This window comes from Aphelocoma coerulescens, chromosome 1A (genome assembly GCF_041296385.1).
Source record: "Aphelocoma coerulescens isolate FSJ_1873_10779 chromosome 1A, UR_Acoe_1.0, whole genome shotgun sequence".
Lineage (NCBI taxonomy): Eukaryota > Metazoa > Chordata > Aves > Passeriformes > Corvidae > Aphelocoma > Aphelocoma coerulescens.
In genome coordinates this window covers 33000363-33020446 of record NC_091014.1, presented here as the reverse complement: position 1 = coordinate 33020446, position 20084 = coordinate 33000363, and the positions used below count along the sequence as shown (strand labels likewise).

General features: G+C 35.9%; 1 protein-coding gene across 4 annotated transcripts in view; it reads right to left on the bottom strand.

Moving 5' to 3' along the window:
* Positions 1-7067: 7067 nt before the first annotated feature.
* Positions 7068-20084, bottom strand: part of SLC16A7 (solute carrier family 16 member 7) — an 84158-nt gene continuing 71141 nt past the window's right edge. For all 4 annotated transcript variants that reach the window (XM_068998159.1, XM_068998183.1, XM_068998167.1 and 1 more), the window contains exons 4-5: positions 17907-18719; positions 7068-15557 (exon numbers count right to left, since the gene is read on the bottom strand). In XM_068998159.1, coding sequence (XP_068854260.1) covers positions 15286-15557; positions 17907-18719 — 1085 coding nt within the window. In that variant the 3' untranslated portion in view covers positions 7068-15285. The remainder of the gene's footprint in view (positions 15558-17906; positions 18720-20084) is intronic.

The following is a 20084-nucleotide window of genomic DNA, read 5'->3' as shown; positions in this document are numbered from 1 at the left end:
ACCACAACATGTGGATCTAGAAGACCTCCCCATTCTCTCTGCTCACCTCATAGTCTTACTAACAAAGCTTGTTTGAAGTGCTGCTCATCAGTCCATACTCCTCACAGACACATCCTGTTCAGGCCTGCTTTCAGGAAGATGCAAATAGCAAAAATAATGTGGTTTAGAGAGCTATTTGCTTGTTGATATGGACAAGAAAGGTTTAAGAGGAGCAGAACAGAGAGGATGTGAATGATGCCTAAGCAGAAATGTAGGTAATCTGTTTCTTTATCTTGAAGCAAGTGGCTACTGTGACATAAATATTTCACTGAGTAACTACAATATAATATGTGACAACCTGTCAGGCAGTAGTAAAATCGTATTGCAGTAACACTACTCAGCAGTAATCATATATATTTTCAGTTAGAGACCATTTTGAGAGACACAAAATTGCATTTAGAAAGTCCCTGTGACAGAAAAATATGAGAGAACAGCTAGCCAAGTAAAGACCAGCTTCTAGACTCCACTTACCTGCTTTTAGCTTACACATTACTCACATATTAATGGAAAAGCAGAGATTTTCCCCTTTCTTGCATCGTCTCGAGACTAGGAACTATGAGAGAGAATGTCCTATCTTTTGAAATGCAGGAAAAGATGGAAAAAAGTCACCAGTTTAGCAGCATATGGCCTTTTCTTCAACCACTGGCAACAACAAAGGAGTTGTCACAGCAGCTAGGAGTGCTCAAGGGAGTAGGAATCTCTCTGGACCTTTCCTTTGCTCCACATCTTCTGCAGGTCCCCAACACTGCATAATATTACCGACTGATTCAATGTGGGGGGAACCAGATGGATTTACAGATAGTTGTTTTTGTAGTAGAAAAGGAGATATGGTGACTGTAAGATGACTTTTCAGAAAGATTAGATGCTATTCCTGAAATTGGTGCTTGATTTATATTTTTAGCTTCAGAGAGCACAATATGTTCTTTAGCAACTAATCCGTTAGCACTGTTAGAATGTCCATATCTATGCTTTCCTATGGTAATAAACCCCACTTAAAAAAAAAAAAAAAAAGCAGATGAATAGAGAAATATCTTTAAATTTCTCTGAATTTTGATGAACTATCAAGTTCTTTTTAGGCCAGAGGTGTTAGAAAGTGAGTAGCTGTGTTGTACTCTTTCTTCAGGGATGCTAGCTATCTCATGCTGAGAACTTATTGCCTGCAATTCTGTAACAGGGGAAATGGTTCTTCAGCTGCTCAAAGGTGACATGGAAAACAGTATGTGTTCTGAGAACATAAAAATATTAGTAATCATTGGTATTACCCCTTGAATTCATAGGTTTCACCTTTCTTTACTGAGGTCTCTAGCCATGACTTATTGTACACTTAGAAAGGTAGGGAAATAGATCAGGTCCAGAAAACTGCTGGAAATTGCCTGTAATAATCCACAGTACAGATGTGAAACAAATTTCAGTTATCTAGCATTTAAATTCCTTTTTATTTATACTGTGACTCTATTCTAAAAGGACAAGCTTCTAAAGGTATAAACTTTCCCCTAAAGTCTGTGTAAAAGAAGAAAAGTTTTTCAGGAGTGGAAGAGAGATGTGTGGAGGTGTTCTTCCATAATCTTGTTACAGTTGAAACTTGTTTTTTGTTCCTTCCACCCACCCTAAGGTACCTCCAGCATGTGATTACTAAGAATTTTCCCAGTCACATGTGTTGGTCAAAAAATTTTTGACCAAGAATGTATTTTTCCATAAAGTGACTGAACATTTCTTGGCAGAGAAACCCTCCTAGGTACAGAGGTGCAAAAATCTATTCATAAAGATCTTTGATTGATTCATGGGAGTTTTTTCATGGTTTTGGTAAAATCTATCAGAAAGAGAATTCCCTAATTAAAAACTTTACTCTTTTACTTTTTCTTGTCTATTATGTTCATCCACACTGAAGCTTACAAACAGAAAAGAAAGAATGACACAAACCTTTCAGCCTAAAAGTTTTGTGATCATCCCTCCTCACTCTTGGGGCAGAGTGAGGAAGAATCTGGACTGTGTTTAAAACAGATATTTTTTGATGTAACCCAGTGAGACAAGCCCCTGACCTGAGCACCTTGCAGCACGGAAGCAAGGCATTGCTTCGTGGTGTATTGTGGATGCTTAGCTGTATTCTAGAGAATGTGCAAAAAGTGTGAGGCCAGCAATTTCCACTTCAGGCTCTACAGTCAGCTCCCTCGTCAGCACTCCGAGGAAGGTGAGAGAAAGGTTGTCGTGGAGGCCTCTCAGTGACTGTTGCTTCAATAAACAGAAAACACATTGCTGAGTCTGAGGACATAGATGTGGGAATAAGTTATTAACAGATACTCAAAATGGGATTGTAAATGGCTCCAGGGTGTTTCATACTTGTTGTTGGTGCCCTACACCAACTGAAGAACTTAAAGCAGTCCTCTGGCTGCAAACTCCTGTTAATGTCATTCTTAAGGGCAATTAGCTACATCACACTTTCAATACCTAGGACTATATATTTCTGCTAACAGCCCACTTGCAACCCTTTGCCAGATGCACTGAATCTCCAGGTTGCTGCTGCTGCTGCTGTTACGTAGACAGAATTTAAGGAGTTTTTAATATCTTTTCTTTGATTAATTTTAAGAGAAAAATCTTGCTTTAATAAACTTGAGTAGAACCCAGAATTAAGACGATTTGATGACACTGTTACTTGTGGGAATAATATTGCCAGAAAAATTAACTCTCTTAGAAAATAATTGCTACTTTGAAGCATTATTTCTCATTTTCAGTAACCTTTTGTATCCAGACCAAATTTTGTGCCTCTGGGCTTGTGGATGGGAAGAAAACCATTTATTTCTGTAAAGGAGTAATTTTCAATTAGTGCGGCCTGGCAGCCAGGAGGGCCAACCATGCCCTGCAGTGCGTCAGGAACAGCATCCCCATATGGGCAAGTCCTACTTTGCTCTGCACTGGTGTGGCCTCACCTTGAACAGTCTGTGCAGTTTTGGGTACCATAATATAAGAATATAAAGCTATTGGAGAGTGCCCAAAGAAGGGCAACAAATATGGTGAAGTGTCTGGGCAGGAAGCCTTATGAGTAGAGGCTGAGATCACTTCGTCTGTCCCGCCTGGAGAACTGAGGGGAGACTTCATTGCAGTCTGCAACTTCCTCATGAAGGGCAGAGGAGGGGCAGACTCTGACCTCTTCTATGTGGTGACCAGTGACAGGACCCAGAGAAATGGCCTGAAGTTGTCAGGGAATGTTTAGGTTGGATATCAGGAAAAGGTTCTTCACCCAAAGAGTGGCTGGGCACTGGAACAGGCTCCCCAGGGAAGTGGTCATGGCACCAAGCCTGACAGAGTTCAAGAATTGTTTGGATGACACTCTCAGGCACATGGTGCTGGATGTCTTTTCCAGGGCCAGAACTCAATGAGTTGGACTTGATGATCCTTGTGGGTCCCTTTGTGAAATTGTACCTCAAACAAATATAATAAATCCAATGTCAGTGTAAACACAAAACAAATAGCTATGGATTTTATTAATACCCAACAACAAAGCCTTTTATTATTTGCAGTGGACATCAGCTGAGTAAAAAGAAATAGGAGACTATCAATGTCAATCTACTTTTTTTTTCAGTGTTTCAAAAGCTGTGGTTATTGTAAATTTTCAAACCAATGCATTTGCTGTGATACGCCCTAAACACTATTACATAAGGTTTTTTTAGTGTGCAGGTACTAGCAATTAATTTTACTGGTGTTCCTTCACTTTGCATAAAATATTTGATGCTGGAAGACATATAGTCCAGATAGTAGAGTATCACTGTGCAAACTGGAGCGAAAGATGGCCCTCTTCTGTGGCAGTAAAAGATATGACCAGGAGAGAAATTCAGTCCTAAATCCCCAGCAGCTTTAGAAGAGGGAATCATGGGGTCATTCACGTCAGGCAGAAGAACTGAATCTGTCTCTCAATATGTCTGGTGAATAATGTAATCATTGCTAAATTCTGTTGTTTTAAAAATTATATCCAATTTTCCCTTTATGTCCATTTAGAAAATTCAAAATGGAATTGAAAAGCTTTGTTTTGTAATTAAGACAAATAAGCACTTTTTCTGTGAGGGAAAAGAACCTCTTCATTTCAACCTCAACCATTTTCCTCCAATTATTCTGTTCAGTGATTGAACTGAATAATTATAGTGCCTAACTGTTACTCATTTATCATTCAGGCCAAACTGGAATTGCAGTTATTAATCAAAGTATATTATGATGGTTGGCAAAATGAATCACTGTTCCTCCAAAATAAACTCTTTGTCAGTGAAAACTGATACATGTATGATACATCAAAAAATGTTGTCATTTCTTTCGGTAGCCAGCTACAGCTTTAGGGTTCTACAGGACCATTTCCGAAAATATTTATTTTGTGGAAAATATAAGTACAAACAAGTTAGGGATGTCCAAACTAGATTACATAAAATAAATGTTTTCTTTTAGTACTCAGTTGAAACTTATTTTAAAAGAAAGTTTTGAGAGTTTTAATATGTCCGCATAACACATTTTCCTAAATATTTCACATGAATTTTTTCTGAGAATTTAATGACATATAAAAGTTTAATTAAATGCTCATGTAGTTTGTAGGTCTTCACAAACTTTGATGAGGATAATAAAACCAAAACAGATTGTGCTGATGAACTTCTGCTTGTCTTAAATTAAGAAACAAGTAAAGCAGCATTAGCAAATTTTCCATTCCAACTTCACAGACATTAAAAGTGTTTGAATAGATTGCACATATTTCTATCTTATGAAAAATGGTATGAAGGGGAAGTAGGAACAGCAGTAAGAATTGACTTGAACTCTATATAATTGATATAGAAGGCATGAAAACTATTATGCTGTCACAATTATTATATATATAAAAACATATATTGCTTGATTAACTATGGTTACACAATTTCCAGGGGAAAATATTGTAATTGAACTCTGGAAAAAAAAGAGACATATTGAAGAAAGAAAATTAATAGGTGTTTCTAATGAAACAACATAAATGTTAGCTACTACTCTTAAAAGCACTCAGATTTAAATTGACAATTTCCAGGCAAAAAAATCTAATTCAATCTTAAATGGAAATAATATATGCAGGATTTTAGCATGATATCTGCAAATGCTGAGCAGTATCTCCTCCAGGCATGCATTTTGATTCATTTTTTCTTTATGGAAACTTCACCATTTCGAAGAAATTTCTTAGAGGTGCTTTTCGTCATGTTAAGGTCCAAAGAGTTGGAAAAGAAGTTACAAAGTTTTTTTACTTACTGTTGTTGTTGGGAGGTTTTACAACTGAGACAGTTTGTGTATGGGTGTTCATTCCTTCTGTCATACTCCCAAACACTCTCTTCCTCTCCCTCAGCTGCAGGGGGAGTGTGTGCAAACGTGGCCTCAGCGGATGAGCCTGTGGGCTGTGGCCTCTCCCACCCTGAACTCAGCCAGAGATGATTTGTATCACAGCTGCTGAGTTTGGCTTTCCTTGTGGATACATTCTTCTCCCTCAGCCTTGTTTACTTCTCCTTAGACCTGAGATATTTGGACAAAAGTACCACCTTTATCTTATCTCAAGTTTCCATCAGAGTCCAAATTCCTGTCAGGAGGCATATTTGGGAAGGGGTGGGCTTCAGTGGTCAGTAGTCGCTACAATGGACAAAAGTCCTTCGGTGATCTTAATAATGTTTAAGCCAGTAGCCATTTTCAATCTCTCACATTTGCATGACCAGTACCAGTGAAAAAGTTAGGAGAAGAACACATGAAAGAAGGGAAGTAACTTAATTACCTTCCAGGCCCATTTACTCTAAATTTTGACAAAATCCTAAAAAAGAAAATAATCTAAGATTAATATTGGTTTTGACAAATTACTTTATATTTTCATATATTAATGTGAAATACTGGTTTGAGGCAATTTTCACACAACACATGAAATCTGCAATTATAAAATTTTAAACTGAATTCAAGACAGTAGAGTTCCAGATGTTTTAAGATCCATTTGTGCTAATGGATAAAAAGTGGGTAAAATGTCCTTAAAATATCAATCTGACTCCATGTTTCTGACATATTGGGTGTGTCATCTGTTTTTTTATACCTTGTGAGAAAAAACAGTGGAACTTTGGATTTGGTCAAGAGTTCCTTTGTACAGACAAGCCAGCAAGATTGAAGTCTCATGCTAGTCAAAAAAAGAACAGAATCATATTGTCACATATAACTTTTGAGATAAGAACATCATTATGTTATACAATAGGATTCTGTAGGAAGTTTCCATGAGAAAACCAGTAGTTCAAGAAGTGGATATTTTTTAACCAAGACTGACTTTCAGTTTGGGGTCACTGGGCACTGGTAATTAGAGGTCACCTTATGAAATGGAACTACTTATTCAACCAGTGAATCAAAATCATCAATTTTATACATATATATAATTTACTATTCACTATATATATAATTTAATTTTCTTTGACCTATGATTCAGAATTTGTATTTAAAAAACAATGTTGGTATCTCTGATCTCTAGGGCACTGTCTTATCTGTAATATAAGAAGATAGAGCAAGACATAATGTGCTATGGCAAACACAGATGTTTGTCAGCTTCCAGTCAACTGGGTCCTCTTCAGATTCCCAAGACTTTTGAAAAATAATTGATAGAGGTCTTGCCTTGACATCAGCCAGCACTTTGAGTATTCTCAGAGTAATCCCATCAGGTCCCATAGACTTTTAGGGAACCAGCTGGCACAGCAGATCCCACACAAGTTCAAAGTTGAGTGCATTTTATAGATTAGGATCTTCAATGAATCACAATGTTTTTAAAGTCCTGATCAGAGGAATAAAACAGTGGAAGCTATTAATGTTGAGTTGCAATGGCAAATGCAATCTATTTACTCGACCTGGAAAAACCAGTAGAGTTAAAAGGGCTCATTATTAGAATAAAATAACATTTGTTGGAAACAGTAACAGCTGTTACTACAGCTGTTACGACAGACTGAGGTCTCCATTTATCTTGCCACTGCACTATCAAAACACAAAACCTCAGTAATAGAAAGATTTTTCTGAATTCAGTATCTATTTCTCAGCAGTATATTTTAGTCAAGCAATCAGATTCAGTGACACAACATATCCTTAGGCACAAAAGTGATACCAGCTATGTATTTGAGCAGGGTTAAATATCATATCTTGTTTGTTGTTTCAAGGGGACAACTTTACCACCAGATACTTTTAGCTTAAATCTTTTGCTTGGTCAATGCCTGAAAATGGATTTTTATTAATATTAAAATAGTCAGATACGCAACTATTATGAGGGTTCATAATCTAAACAAAATCTAAACAATTTTGGTAGCTGAATCAAAACTTCTGTATCACAAAGATTGTAGGCATAATTCTTTGAAAATAGATTTTACAGCTATTAGAATTATATCGATCATTTGCTTTGAAAAAAAATATTTTTCTCACTCAATAATTCATCTTTTACATCTTTGTTTCCTAGTAGCTTACTATGCATCTGTATGAAAGGTGTGTAGACAGTATCCTAATCCTGTCTTTAACACCCCCATAATATCTTAATTTTAAATATCGAATCACATTCTGTTAAAAAACAACAATTTAACTGGGGCAAGCAATCATAGACTGAAGTCAATTGACAGAAACACAGGAACAGATAAGATTTATAAGGATGATACAAAGTAAGGCTTATCTACATACACTATTTCAAGCCTCTTCTGTAGCAAAATGAATATTGGTGATTAAGCAGTAACACTGCATATACATGGAATATAGAAACACATCCCAGTTTGAGTAATGGGGAAAAAATCTCTGGTGTCCAGATGATATTTGAGTTATGTATGAGAATAAATCCTAATTAGGCTGAAATTAGGAATAGCAAGGGGTTGGTACAATGTTCTGCTACTAGTAGTATCTTTTCTCCACAGGAAATCTTTAAGTTCTGTTTCTGTATGCAACAAGAAGTGATTTTGAGATCTTTGCTACAACTGAATAGTGAATCAATCTATGTATCTATGAATATTTGCACACTCTGAAGGTGTAAATAATTTACTATTAAGGAGCCTAAGAAAACAGAATTTACATCCTTTCAGAAACTTTACATGGAAATTTTATTTTCATTTTTCTTTTTTTTCTTCCCAATTGCTTATTATACACAATTTTCACTGTAATTTCCCATAAATATATATGGACAAACTTGACATATTACACAGTAGTACAAGCCTGGAATAGAAGTTAATGAACAAAAATGCATTTAAATACAATTTAATGCAATGCATAGGCATTTTACAAGGTTAATATACATTATGAACAATGAATTTTGTCAGGTCAAAAAAGGGATTTGGCATCTAGAAAGAGAATGTTATCATTCACTCATATCTTTGGAACATAAATAGCACCTCTATCTAATAAATGGTTGTCCAAAAAAAAAAAAGTCTAGCCAATATATTCAAGTAAAAACCATACAGTATTGCAAAGTACAGAAAGGAAGAAACAGCTTTATTAGTCAAAAACAATGGTTACTGCATGTTTAATTATTAATTATTGCATAGCAATACCAGGTTCTGTTGATAAACTGCAGGTACGGTGAACTTTCCAAGTAGGCTGTAAGTGGAAAATGCAGCTATATCACTTTTCAAGGAAGGGAATTTATGTAAGTGATTTATGTACCACTGTGAAAAAAATCTCCCAGTAATTTCATGGTATAACTTTTTTAAAGAGTGAGAGCCAAATGTAGACTTTTCATGGACTTGCCTACTTGCAGACAAATTAAAACCACCAACACCTGTAAAAGGTATGATAAATTGTCAGTGGTTTTAGTGACTAGTGTTCTGGACAGTTTCACATTAATCTAACAGGAATATTGTTTGCAGACGCCTGAGTATTCTCATTTTCCATACTTGTTACATAAATATCATGTCCACCAATACTTTGTATGAGCTTGTCATACATACCACAGTAGATGAAAACTCAGTCTGTTGGTTGCAGCCTATTCAGAGATCATTTAGTTAATATTTCCACAGCAACAACACCCCACCACCAAGCTCACCAACAATGTAGATTTTGCCGTCTACATCAATGAACATTCTCAGTGATCTTAGGCTGCTTTGAACTGAGTCATAGTTGGAAACCAGTGTTATGTAATACTGCAGCTTTTTGAATGAATTTCTATTGTAAATAAATCTAGCAGAAACTGAAAAATAACATATGCTCTTACAGAAAAGCTTCAAATTTTTCTGTCATTTGTGGAAGTTTTTTATTTGCTTACAATTATGTTTCATTTATCAGGCACAATATGCAACTTACTCTAAAACCTTATATATATTTTATATATACATGAATATATATAATATATATAAATTAGAGTTTTATATATAGGGGAATACGTATATACACACATACCACATCTGCATATATATTCCCTTATATATGCCCATATATACATTCACAGAAGACATAAACCATTTTCTCTGGAAATAAGAAAAATGAAGGTTATAAACTGCTCAAAGAAGGCTTGAAAGGAAATAGATAATTTCCTTTGGGGTTAACAGATGTGTTTGGATATTTATTTAAATATATCCTCTGTATTTTATAATTTACATTCAGAGTGTATGGTGGGATTTTTTAAAAAATTTATTTACATATACTGTTAAAATAATACATACTGTGAGTTAATTTAGGGACTGATTCATTAGGAATATTATGCAGGCATAGCAAATTTGCCAGTTGTAGCAAATCCTGCATTTGCTGTGTTATATCTGACGGTCCTGAGATTTGGAATGGAGAAAATAAGGCTGAAACCTCCACTGAAGCCAGATCACCTCCAGTGTCTGATAAAGCTCTTTGATTGGTATTTTTATGTTGGCTTTAGTGGACTTTGTACTAGGTCCTAGAAGGCAAGAATGATTTGAAGAATATCTTTGAAGGAACAATCATCTCTGGTTTTGTAAAGAGCATGTGAAGAACAGTCATTATTCCTTGGCCCCAACCTAATATTTTGTGAATACCGCCTTCAACTGCCCCATGAAGGGAAAAGCAAGCTAAAATTTGGTATTATTTCTAAATCAGAAACACAATTTTTTTTTCAGGGATGTAAAATGTTCTGTAATACTTTTAAAAGCTGTTTTGACATATGAACTTTGTTAATTTCCCTAACTCAGAAATTGTAAGAAAACAAAAAAGAAAGGAGGGCCAGCATCTCACAGAAAGAAAGCAGACTTCGGATATCTAAATGACACGCTGAGATTTTATACCAGATCAGTGACACAAAAACTTTACAAGTATGTGTTAAGTGTTCAGACATAATAAAGATATGCCAACTGGTACAAAGATGTGGTTAGACATATGCACTGTCTTAAAAGCAGAAGCGTAAGCAGCTTTAAATATTTGGGAGACTTTCTAATAGTCTGTACAGGTTTTACCATTATGCATTTTGTTAACTCTATTCTTCCAGGGTTGTGCAAGTCTCCAAACTTCAACTGAGAGGTAGATGATGAGAAAAATTTGAACTGAAAAACTACAACATGCAAATTATGTTGAAATCACACAGCAATGCTTATGCAAATTCTGACCAAAAATATGATAGTACAGGCAAGCACTTTCATTATATATATATTTGCACAAATATCAGAAGTTCCCCCACCCCCAAAAAAATCCAAACAGCCTTATTAAAACTGGCATGCCATCTCTGAAAATAATTATTTTTAAATTCCCTTTATATTCCTCTCTGTGAGTAGAAAAATAGTCATCTATATAGAAACTAACAAAAATTGCCTGATTCAATTTTGTTATAGGCAAAATTGTCAGTGTCATTTATAGCATGTTCATCTATAAAAGTGGTGATTGGCTTTGTTTAGTGAAATCCAGATAGCAGCCCAAAATCTGGCTGCATGTGGTATCTGTATCTTATGTATCCCAGTAATACCTCTCCACTAATATTCACAACCAGACATGAAAGAAGCAAGTCAAAAATGTTGCTTTTGGCAACATGGCTAATGTGGCATTTCAGGAAAAACAACAAGAAAGAATTAAAAATAAGTCCCTACATACCCAGTCCAAATTTTTTGTGTTACATCAAAATGAAGTATGGCATGGTGGAGATGGGGAAATTTTACGAGGAACGAGAATTCTCTGGGACGAACAATCATGTACACATTTCCAAATGTTTTTTTTAAGCACAATGGATACTGATATGCAACACTACCATTAAAATGCATGTGAATTTTGAATCAAAAATCAGTAAAATTGCTGCACTTCACTTCAGCAGTAAGTAAAGCTGAACTTCCTCTCATAAGGACAGCATTACTTAAAAAAATCTATTTAAAGATGAAGTCAGATTTCCCCTAGCTCTGTCAAAACAGCTCACAAATCATGCTCCTGAAATCATTGTAGTCTCCCATATAAAAATATGCTTTTCTGAACTTCATGGAAATACAGAACTAACTGCAATCACAGTTAAATGGGGAGAGATGGGAGGGTGTGAAATTTTGATACGTTCCTGAAATAGTACTGAGAATTATTAGTGATGAGTCTTTCTCTGGAGTTGGAAAGGGCAATACAGGATAACTTCCCACCTAATAAAGTGTATGACATAAAAAACCCAAAAGAGAGAGGATGTGTACTTTAAAACAACTTTAAATTTAACCCTGATATTAAATAGGGAAAAATGTTACTGATGCTATCCCACCTTCCTACTAATTTTCAAATTTTGGCATTATTTTTTCTAGAGAGAAAGAGGATAATTAGGCTTAGTGATACTATGGCAGAGAAATTGAAAGAATGAAGCATACATGAGTATAAATGAGAATAAGACCAATTAAGGATTTGCTTGCACTGACTGATTCTTATAGTGCATAAGAGACTCATGTGCTATGAAGTTTGAGAACATTTCTTCATCACTGATCAGAGGAATGTCTTAGTCCTTACCCTTCAGTGTTTCAGACTGAGGGTGAGGTAATTAAGAGAAACCAGAAGAATTTAGAGAGATGATGTATATACCCAGGTCTAATCTTGAAAGCAGAAATGTAATCTTGAAATGATTTACAGTACAAATTACAGGTCAGTGCAAGTAAGAGTGATATTCAGGAGTTTGAAGGCAAGGTATACTCATTTTGCTACTTTGATGCTCAGAATAAAGATGATTCAAGGCAATTTGTTTTCATCATTACTTTTAGAAATAAGAGCTACCTATACTAGGCAATTGCCCCTTTAGGACCTGTTATTTGGAAGACACAGGTTTTTAATTTGAGGCAGTTTTTGCATAGATATGGTTCCAATTTTCTTCCCTCATCTCTGGATTTTAACTTATTTAATATTCAGTAGTATCAAGAGTATGCTGACGGGTTTTATTTTGTTGCTATTATTAAGAGGGAGAGTAATGAAAGAGGTGTAAGTAAATGTTTCACTTGACTCTTCTTACTTTATATTGCTCCATTTGCCTGCCACATAATTTTGCTTTATGGGATTAGAAATTGCACATTGGTGAGTGGTGGTAAAGCAGCTCTTGCACTCCTGTTATCTTTTAACATAATTGACCAGAGAAGAAAGAGTAGCATCTCTGTAGAGTGTTTATAGAAATTTTTTATCTCTTCTGAGATAGTAACATAATTTTTGCTACTGGTGGTCAGGTGTGTCTATGGCTCGAGGAACCTTGTTTTTCCCTTATTTCCTATGCCATGTTGTTTTGTATTCTGAGATCCTGCATAGAACAGGCAAGTTGCCTGCATATTTCCTGAGAGACTTTTTTTATCATCATTTTTCTGAATCCTTTATTTACTCAACAGCAACTTTTAACAGCCTTCAGTCAAAAGTTGACCCTTGTTGTCTTCTACCCTGTATTCTTAATCATGCTGGTTTTTTGCAAAGAAATAATAAGCACCTACAGTGCTGCCTCTGACGTTTTGGTTCAGCTCCTCTATTAATCTCTTTTCAAATAATCTCTGCCTTTCTATCAGTGGCTGTCAAGAGCAGAGTGATGTTCCTGATGACTACTCTTCAGCTAAAATTTCAGTTCATCTTTCACAATCCAGTATTTATAACTGATATTCCCCACTGCATGAAAGCTTAGTGTCTGTGAAACTCATCACTTTCTGGCTATGGGCGTGCAGGGCCTTCACAGATCCTGGAATTCGCTCAGTATATTTGCACAGCCAAAAAGAGAGCAATGCTTTCATGCCATGGGGTGCTAGCAAGGCTAAGGTTCAGAGGGAGGTGCAATGTATTTATTTCCTCTCTGAAGCTGGGGGCTGGGAGAGGAGCTGTAATTTTACTGGGACTGAATCATTCCCCTTTACACAGTACACTACTCAAATCTGAACATGTAACCCGTATTTTCTCCCAAAACCCTGAAATGCATATATTTTGTTTCTGGTGCTCCTAAAAAACTACAGGATTTGTTGGAGAAGTTTGGTTTTCCTGAATGTAATTAGGTAAAAAGTAGGTATTAAATTCTGTACCATGCTGAGAGTAGATTCATGATGTTTCTCCCCAAAAGAGTGATGAGAACATTAAAGAATTCAGCACTAATGTGGAACTTTATAAGATGATAAACCAGCAAAACAAAAGCAAGTACTACCAACATTTTTAAAAGAAAAATTAAAATAATATTGAACATGATAATATTAAGAAACAACTTTCTTAAAAGCCCTCCCATATCTACTAGATTTTACCATTAATTTTTAAATTTTGTTATTGGCACTACAGAGTGCATTTATCACAGCTCTCTGTCCAATGTATTTCCAACTTTTTTGAGATTTAGAAGACTAAAATGAATGATATTCTTTTCCTGGAATTGAGTGTAGGTGTATCCTGCATAAACAGTGCCTAAATGTTTTATGAATCAGACCCTTAATTTTCACAATTTCTAAAGGCATTAATAAGCATCCCTCCAAAATGAATAGCACTTTTCCTTACCTAGAAATAGAACAGAAATAATTTCACATATTTCCTTCAGAAGCTTGCACTTTTAACTTTCAAATGCAATACTAAATGTTTTCTGTAAAGTCAGATTTGTAGGTTTATGTTTTCTTTTGTCTAAAGGAAGCGGAACAAATGTGTACATTTTAATTTATATGAGTGTCTGCATGAAATTGTAGACACAAGACTAAACATCCTGCATAAAGCAGATATGTCAATACAAAGCTTCCAGACTGCCATTGTCAAGGTGCTTTACAGCATTTTTGCTCAAAGCAGCATTACAAAAAAAGAAGTAGCTTTTTACTAAATTCCTGGGAAAGGGAAGTGAGCAGTGGTATGAAGCTACCTATCTGCAAAGATCTGAAGTTAGATCTTAAATCTCCTCTCAGGAAACCATCAAACAACTAACGACTTGTCAATAAAGCCAAGCATCTACTTTGAAGTCATTGTCATGAAGCTGATTAAGGCCACAAAAGCCAAGGGTTAGTATCCTTTTGACATCAGCACATTCTGAATCTAGTCCCTTTAGGAAAATGGCTTCACAGTCCGATCCGGATCCTTCAGCTACACAGGAATACATAATCAAACAAACGAATTGCCACTCTTGTTAGAAATGTAAATCTTGGGTTTAAATCTTCTATGTACAGGCAGATTTTAGCTTGAATTAGCAAGGTCTGAAGGTACTTTTTATTCAAATGTATATATTGAATTACAATGTAATCAGCTATCACTGGAGGAAACTACTTCTAGAATATATTATAAATCAGCTTTTTGATGTATTTTAGAGATATGCTCACCAATTATTTAACTCCTACCCTTAACTTTTATATCCATAAATGGTTATGGCTTATGCAGCCATATTTTTCATCCAGTGGGCATACAAAAGAGAAGAATGTTTCTGTGTGTTTCAGTCAGGTATTATGTCTCTTTGACTTTATGTTCTCTTTAATATTAGTGGTAAGTAAAATTTGGGCAGATTATTTCAACAGCCTTTAACCACATCCTAAAGAAGAATGCAAGCATCTTCCCAAATAAGAGTAGGAAATACTTTTGCATTAGATATACTTTTGAAACAAAACTGTTTGTCATTGGAAGGCTTTATAGCCTGGTTTACCTGTCTTTTGATTGTCCAGAGACAAAAATTAATGGACTCATTTGCATTGAGTCACTACCTCTGTAATCGTAATTTTGTATCGCTGAAATAAATAAACTATAGATGGTAATTTAGCTTAGAGTCTTGCCATAGGGCAAAAATCTGTTCCCATCCAATATTGTGACTGATAATTATTACCACAAAACCTGGCCTGTGTCTTGAAGACAGATTCCTAATGGAAGTCATAAACGTTGCCTTCTGAGCTATATTTCAGATTAAATATTGGTTTCTCTTTCTGATGGATCTTCAAGAGCTTTATCAGCTCTGCTGGAAGCATCTTCATTCTCATTGTTTGTTAATGGTTCTGCTTCCTTTGGGTCAGCATTCTTCTGTGCTTTCTGCTTCTCATCTTCTAACTTCTTCTCTTTTGCCAAAAGCCTGTAGTTGATGGCATTGCCAATGAACAACCAGATACTGGCCACAGTCACAATCACTCCGCAGACAAAATACATGTACTGATATTCACCAGTAACATCTACTAACCAACCTGAAAGACAAGAGGAGAGAAAAAGAGTATTTAGATTAGGATACCAAATATAATCCACATATTTCCTTTGGAGAAATATCTATATATTTCTTGGTTTTGAAGTTGGAGCAGAAACACATTTTCAACATGTTAAAGTTGTCTAACAGTGGAACTCTTAAAAAAACCCTGTATTAGTCAGGATAGCAATTGTCATTGAAGACACTGACAATAAAAAAATATTGAAGAACAAAGTAAGTAAAGCTTAATGAATAATGACAGACAGTTTTTCAGCTCTTTCATTTTCATTCTTTCATTGCCGTATTATTTTATTCACCTCCTAATTGTGTTTCCTATTGTTTGGAGTGACAGTCTGACACTCACTGAGGCTGCATAAAGACAGTAGGATGAAGAGGTATGTGCCTTTTTCGGCTGCTGTCTCCTTGCATCAGCTGCCTGCTTTTTACATTTGCTTTCCTGTGACTGGTGAAAGAGATAGAAAGGTTTTTCCCTTCAGCCATCACGCTCAACTGCTGAGTTTCAAACTCTGAGCCCTCTACCTAAAACTTACATTCAGACCTCTGAGATTAATTTCTTCAGGACAGGGAGAATAAAGATAACAGTTCTTCCAATTTATGAGCCATTCCTTTTAAATTTTCCCAACTCCCAAATTAACATTTACTCATATCCAAGTATTTAGCTCTGAACTTTCCTACAGTATAATTGAAACTCACAAGGTAACCTGGACACTTCAATTTAGTACCTATTTAGATGCTTTTACTGAGTTGAAACCATAATGCCAGCCTATTCACCTGACACACATTTATAAGCCAGCAAATTATTCCAGACTTTTCTTTTTTTTCACAAACCTCATATTAGGAAAAGCTTGAATAGCACTGCCAGTGTACAATTCACCTATTAGTGTAAATAGTGCAGTCTGCTGGTTTTTATCAATAAGCAGTCTCATAAAAAATGTTTAAAAAACAAAATTCTAAATTAGCATTGCTTCAGCATACTAGTTTAAAGGATATGAAGTAGTCAAAACTGGAGCTTAGCTTTTCCATGTGTTCATCCCCTTTGTTGCCTCTGTTTAACAAGTTAAATCAATTGTTCATAGTGTTATAGCACAAAAAAATGTTTTCCAAAACTCCAGAAAACCTAATATACTGAAAAATAAATAACTGTGGAAGCTACTGCTCCATAAATATTAGATTTGAGTTGACGCTGAACCTGACTGAAAAGGTTGGACTCCAGTGGTTACAGGCTCAGACCCCCCACTAGGTGGCATAGAAAGAGCCTGTGTGAGAATATATTTTGCTCTACCTTTACCAGACTGGATCTGTATGTTAAATGATGAGAAAACTATGGAATGCCTTTAGAAGTATTAAAAATTTATTTGCAAAAACATTATTGTACTGAAGTGAGTGGAATTGTTTTGGCATATTTAGAATTGCACACAAAAATGTTATTTTTGTAGAAATACTGAGAGTGATTTGAAGTACTTCTGTGTGTTTAAATGATTTTAGGCACACATAATCTTGCTGACTTCTGAGGCAGTGCTAATGTGAGCATAGTATATGTTCATAAGGCTGCCAATCTCACTATCTTTATATTCTCGTATTGTTGGGCTTATACTGCAACACATACACACCAAGATACACACCAATGCTTCTCAACAAAATTTGAGCATCTATTTTTTAATATCTTATATCATCAGAAATGTCAATAATACAAAGCTTACTATCAGCTTAATACTGACTAAAAAGCTAGCAAACAGAAAATACTTTCTGTACTTCATCATTTTTGTTGCTAGAAACCCAAGTGTTACGAATATAGTCTAAGCTATACAGCTAGGCTCCCTTTAAGCTCCCTTTACACTTGAAAGACAGAGGCTGGCAACACTGATCTTTCAGCCAGTTCACACTCTGAATTGCCTTGCCTGTATCTTTTGGCTACAGAAACAGGCTAAAGGACTGGCTGTGAGCAGAGATAGGGTGGGAAATCATGCCAGGGCGCAATGCTCCACAGCACCATGATGGAATCCACTGTGTGAGCACCCTGCCTGAACAACTGAGCATGCCTGTGTTCCTTCTGACACCTTTCTGCTATTTTTTTCTCTCTGGAAATGGCAATTCTCTCTGTTTAGACAAATTAAAGTTGTTTAAGCAAGCGTAAATGAGCACTCTTCAAGCTGCCCCTAGGTTGGAGAAAAGTAACTGATGCAGTTACGTTTTACTATCAGGCTGTTACAGTACATTTCTAGTCACAGTGAAACCATTAAATAACATAAAGAACAGTGTTTATATTAATTCAATGTTACATTGCAAGTTTATGCTGTAATGTCTGAAAAAACAGGAAGAAATAGATTCTTACCTCCTAGAGGAGGGCCTATGAGCACAGGACAACATTCCACAATGGTGACGAGTCCCACTGCACTGGAAAATCTGGCAGCTCCAACAAGGTCCATCAATGTCTCAAAAAGAACACTGCTAACCATTCCAAATGCAAACCCAAAAAACACAGCATATATCACCAAGCCAGTGTAATTTTTTGCCAGAGGGCACAAGATATGACAGACGCCATTGTACAAGACAGCAAAACTAAAAAAATACTGAATCTTTGGCCGGATAAACCTGGAGTTTGCTACAAGTCCCATGGAAGGCCTAGCAAACATGTCTACAAAGGCTAAGATCGAGAGCAAAAATGCAGCAGAATATTCATCAATTCCCTTGTGCTTGGCATAAGGAGCCAAGAATACTATTGGAGCAAAGAAACCAATAAACATAATGACATTTCCTGACAAATATATCAGAAACCCTCTGTGTTTGAAGAGGGACAGATCTAGATACTTATTCATAGTTTGCCAACAAGACTTCTTGTTGTTTTTGTGCAAGGCAGAATCTCCTGTGCCTTTTTCAACATCTTTTTTCACAGGAGGGACTTTTTTTGGTCCAACAGGTCTCATAAGTGACCCAGCCACACAGCAGTTCAAAAGAAGTCCTCCCAGAATAAGAAAGCTTCCTTTCCAGCCAAAAGCATTAAAGAGGAATTGATTGAGAGGTGCCAATGTGCTCAGAAACACTGGACTTCCAGCCATCGCCAATCCATTAGCGATGGGACGCTTCTTATAGAAATACTTGCCAATCATGGTCAAGGCAGGCTGTAAGTTGAATGCTAAACCCAGACCTAAACAACACATAAAAGACAATATTATTGCAGGTCATGCAGTGAAAAGCATACCCCACCTCTTTCAAATTATTTTTAAAATGACCAATATCCAATCCAGTGATTCTCAGTACAGAAACCAACTAGCATCAGAGAATGAAATACAGCCTCTGTGAGTGTTTAAACCAAGGCTATGTAAGGGTGGCATTTGGTCATTTTTCCCCTGTAGCACTGCATTGAAAGCCAAAACTCCTTGCTCTGTTTCAGCAGTAATAGAGACGGAAGAATCACATACAGATGAATGATGGTATCAGTGCCTTGACTCACCATTTTTATATTTGCTAAGGTATAATACAATTCTCTCTTGGCTCATTTGACAAAAGCTATTAAATGTCACCTCAGCTACAATGAATGCAGGGTTTATTTAAATGCATAAATCTCCTAATTTCTTATTTCCAACCCTAATTAAGATCCAACTTGTCTGCAAAACTGGAACATAAAATGGCAAATTATTTTCCAGCACATTCAGTTCCCCTTCCCCAGGTCACTATTAAGGAATTGTAAAGGACATACATGGGAGCAGGCCACCCATCCATATCAGCTGAGTGTATAAACAACCCTAAGCTGAACCTCTAGGCCTTCTCTCTGTATTAAGACATCTAAGCTATAAGCTCTAATATGGATCTGCTTGATGGTACAGGAGAGATGCTTTCTTCCCTAATAGGCCCATTCCTGGACTCTGACTTTACTCTTTCAATAGGTACAAGGTTTAGGATGTCAAAAATAAGAGATTTAAGGATTAATCACTGAAGAAAGAAGGACTCCTTTAGTTCCAACATAAAGGAAGATGAGCCCAAATATTCAAATATTATCTCATTCATTTATTACCTGCCCATATGCACCTCTCCTTCCTTATTCTGTGATGGGAATTTTTAAAAAATCCACAACTTTTGATAAGGAGATTCTTTAATTTACTGGCATGACAATAACTTTACTTCATTGCTTCAGACCTTTGATAGATGATTATGAATAATTTTATTTGGTGATTGACCCTGGGTGATTTTAAACAGAAAACTATTGAACTGAAAGTTGTTATACTTTTCTGTGACAGTATGTGTATGTACAGACCTACAGGAAGCTGGTACAAGCTTTCACAATTCTACTAGAATTTGGCTAGCCTCTGCCACTCTGTTTGCAGTGCAACATGATTGAAAGCTAAAACAATGAATGTGAATTCATATATGCAGTATTTATTGAATAAATTCATCAGTTTTTTCTGTATTATCCTACAAAAAATTCAACATCATACCAGTTAATTTCAGGTAGCTGAAATTAACAGATCTTACTGCCTTCTTGGATTGCATCTGTACACAAAAAGCTCTTGAT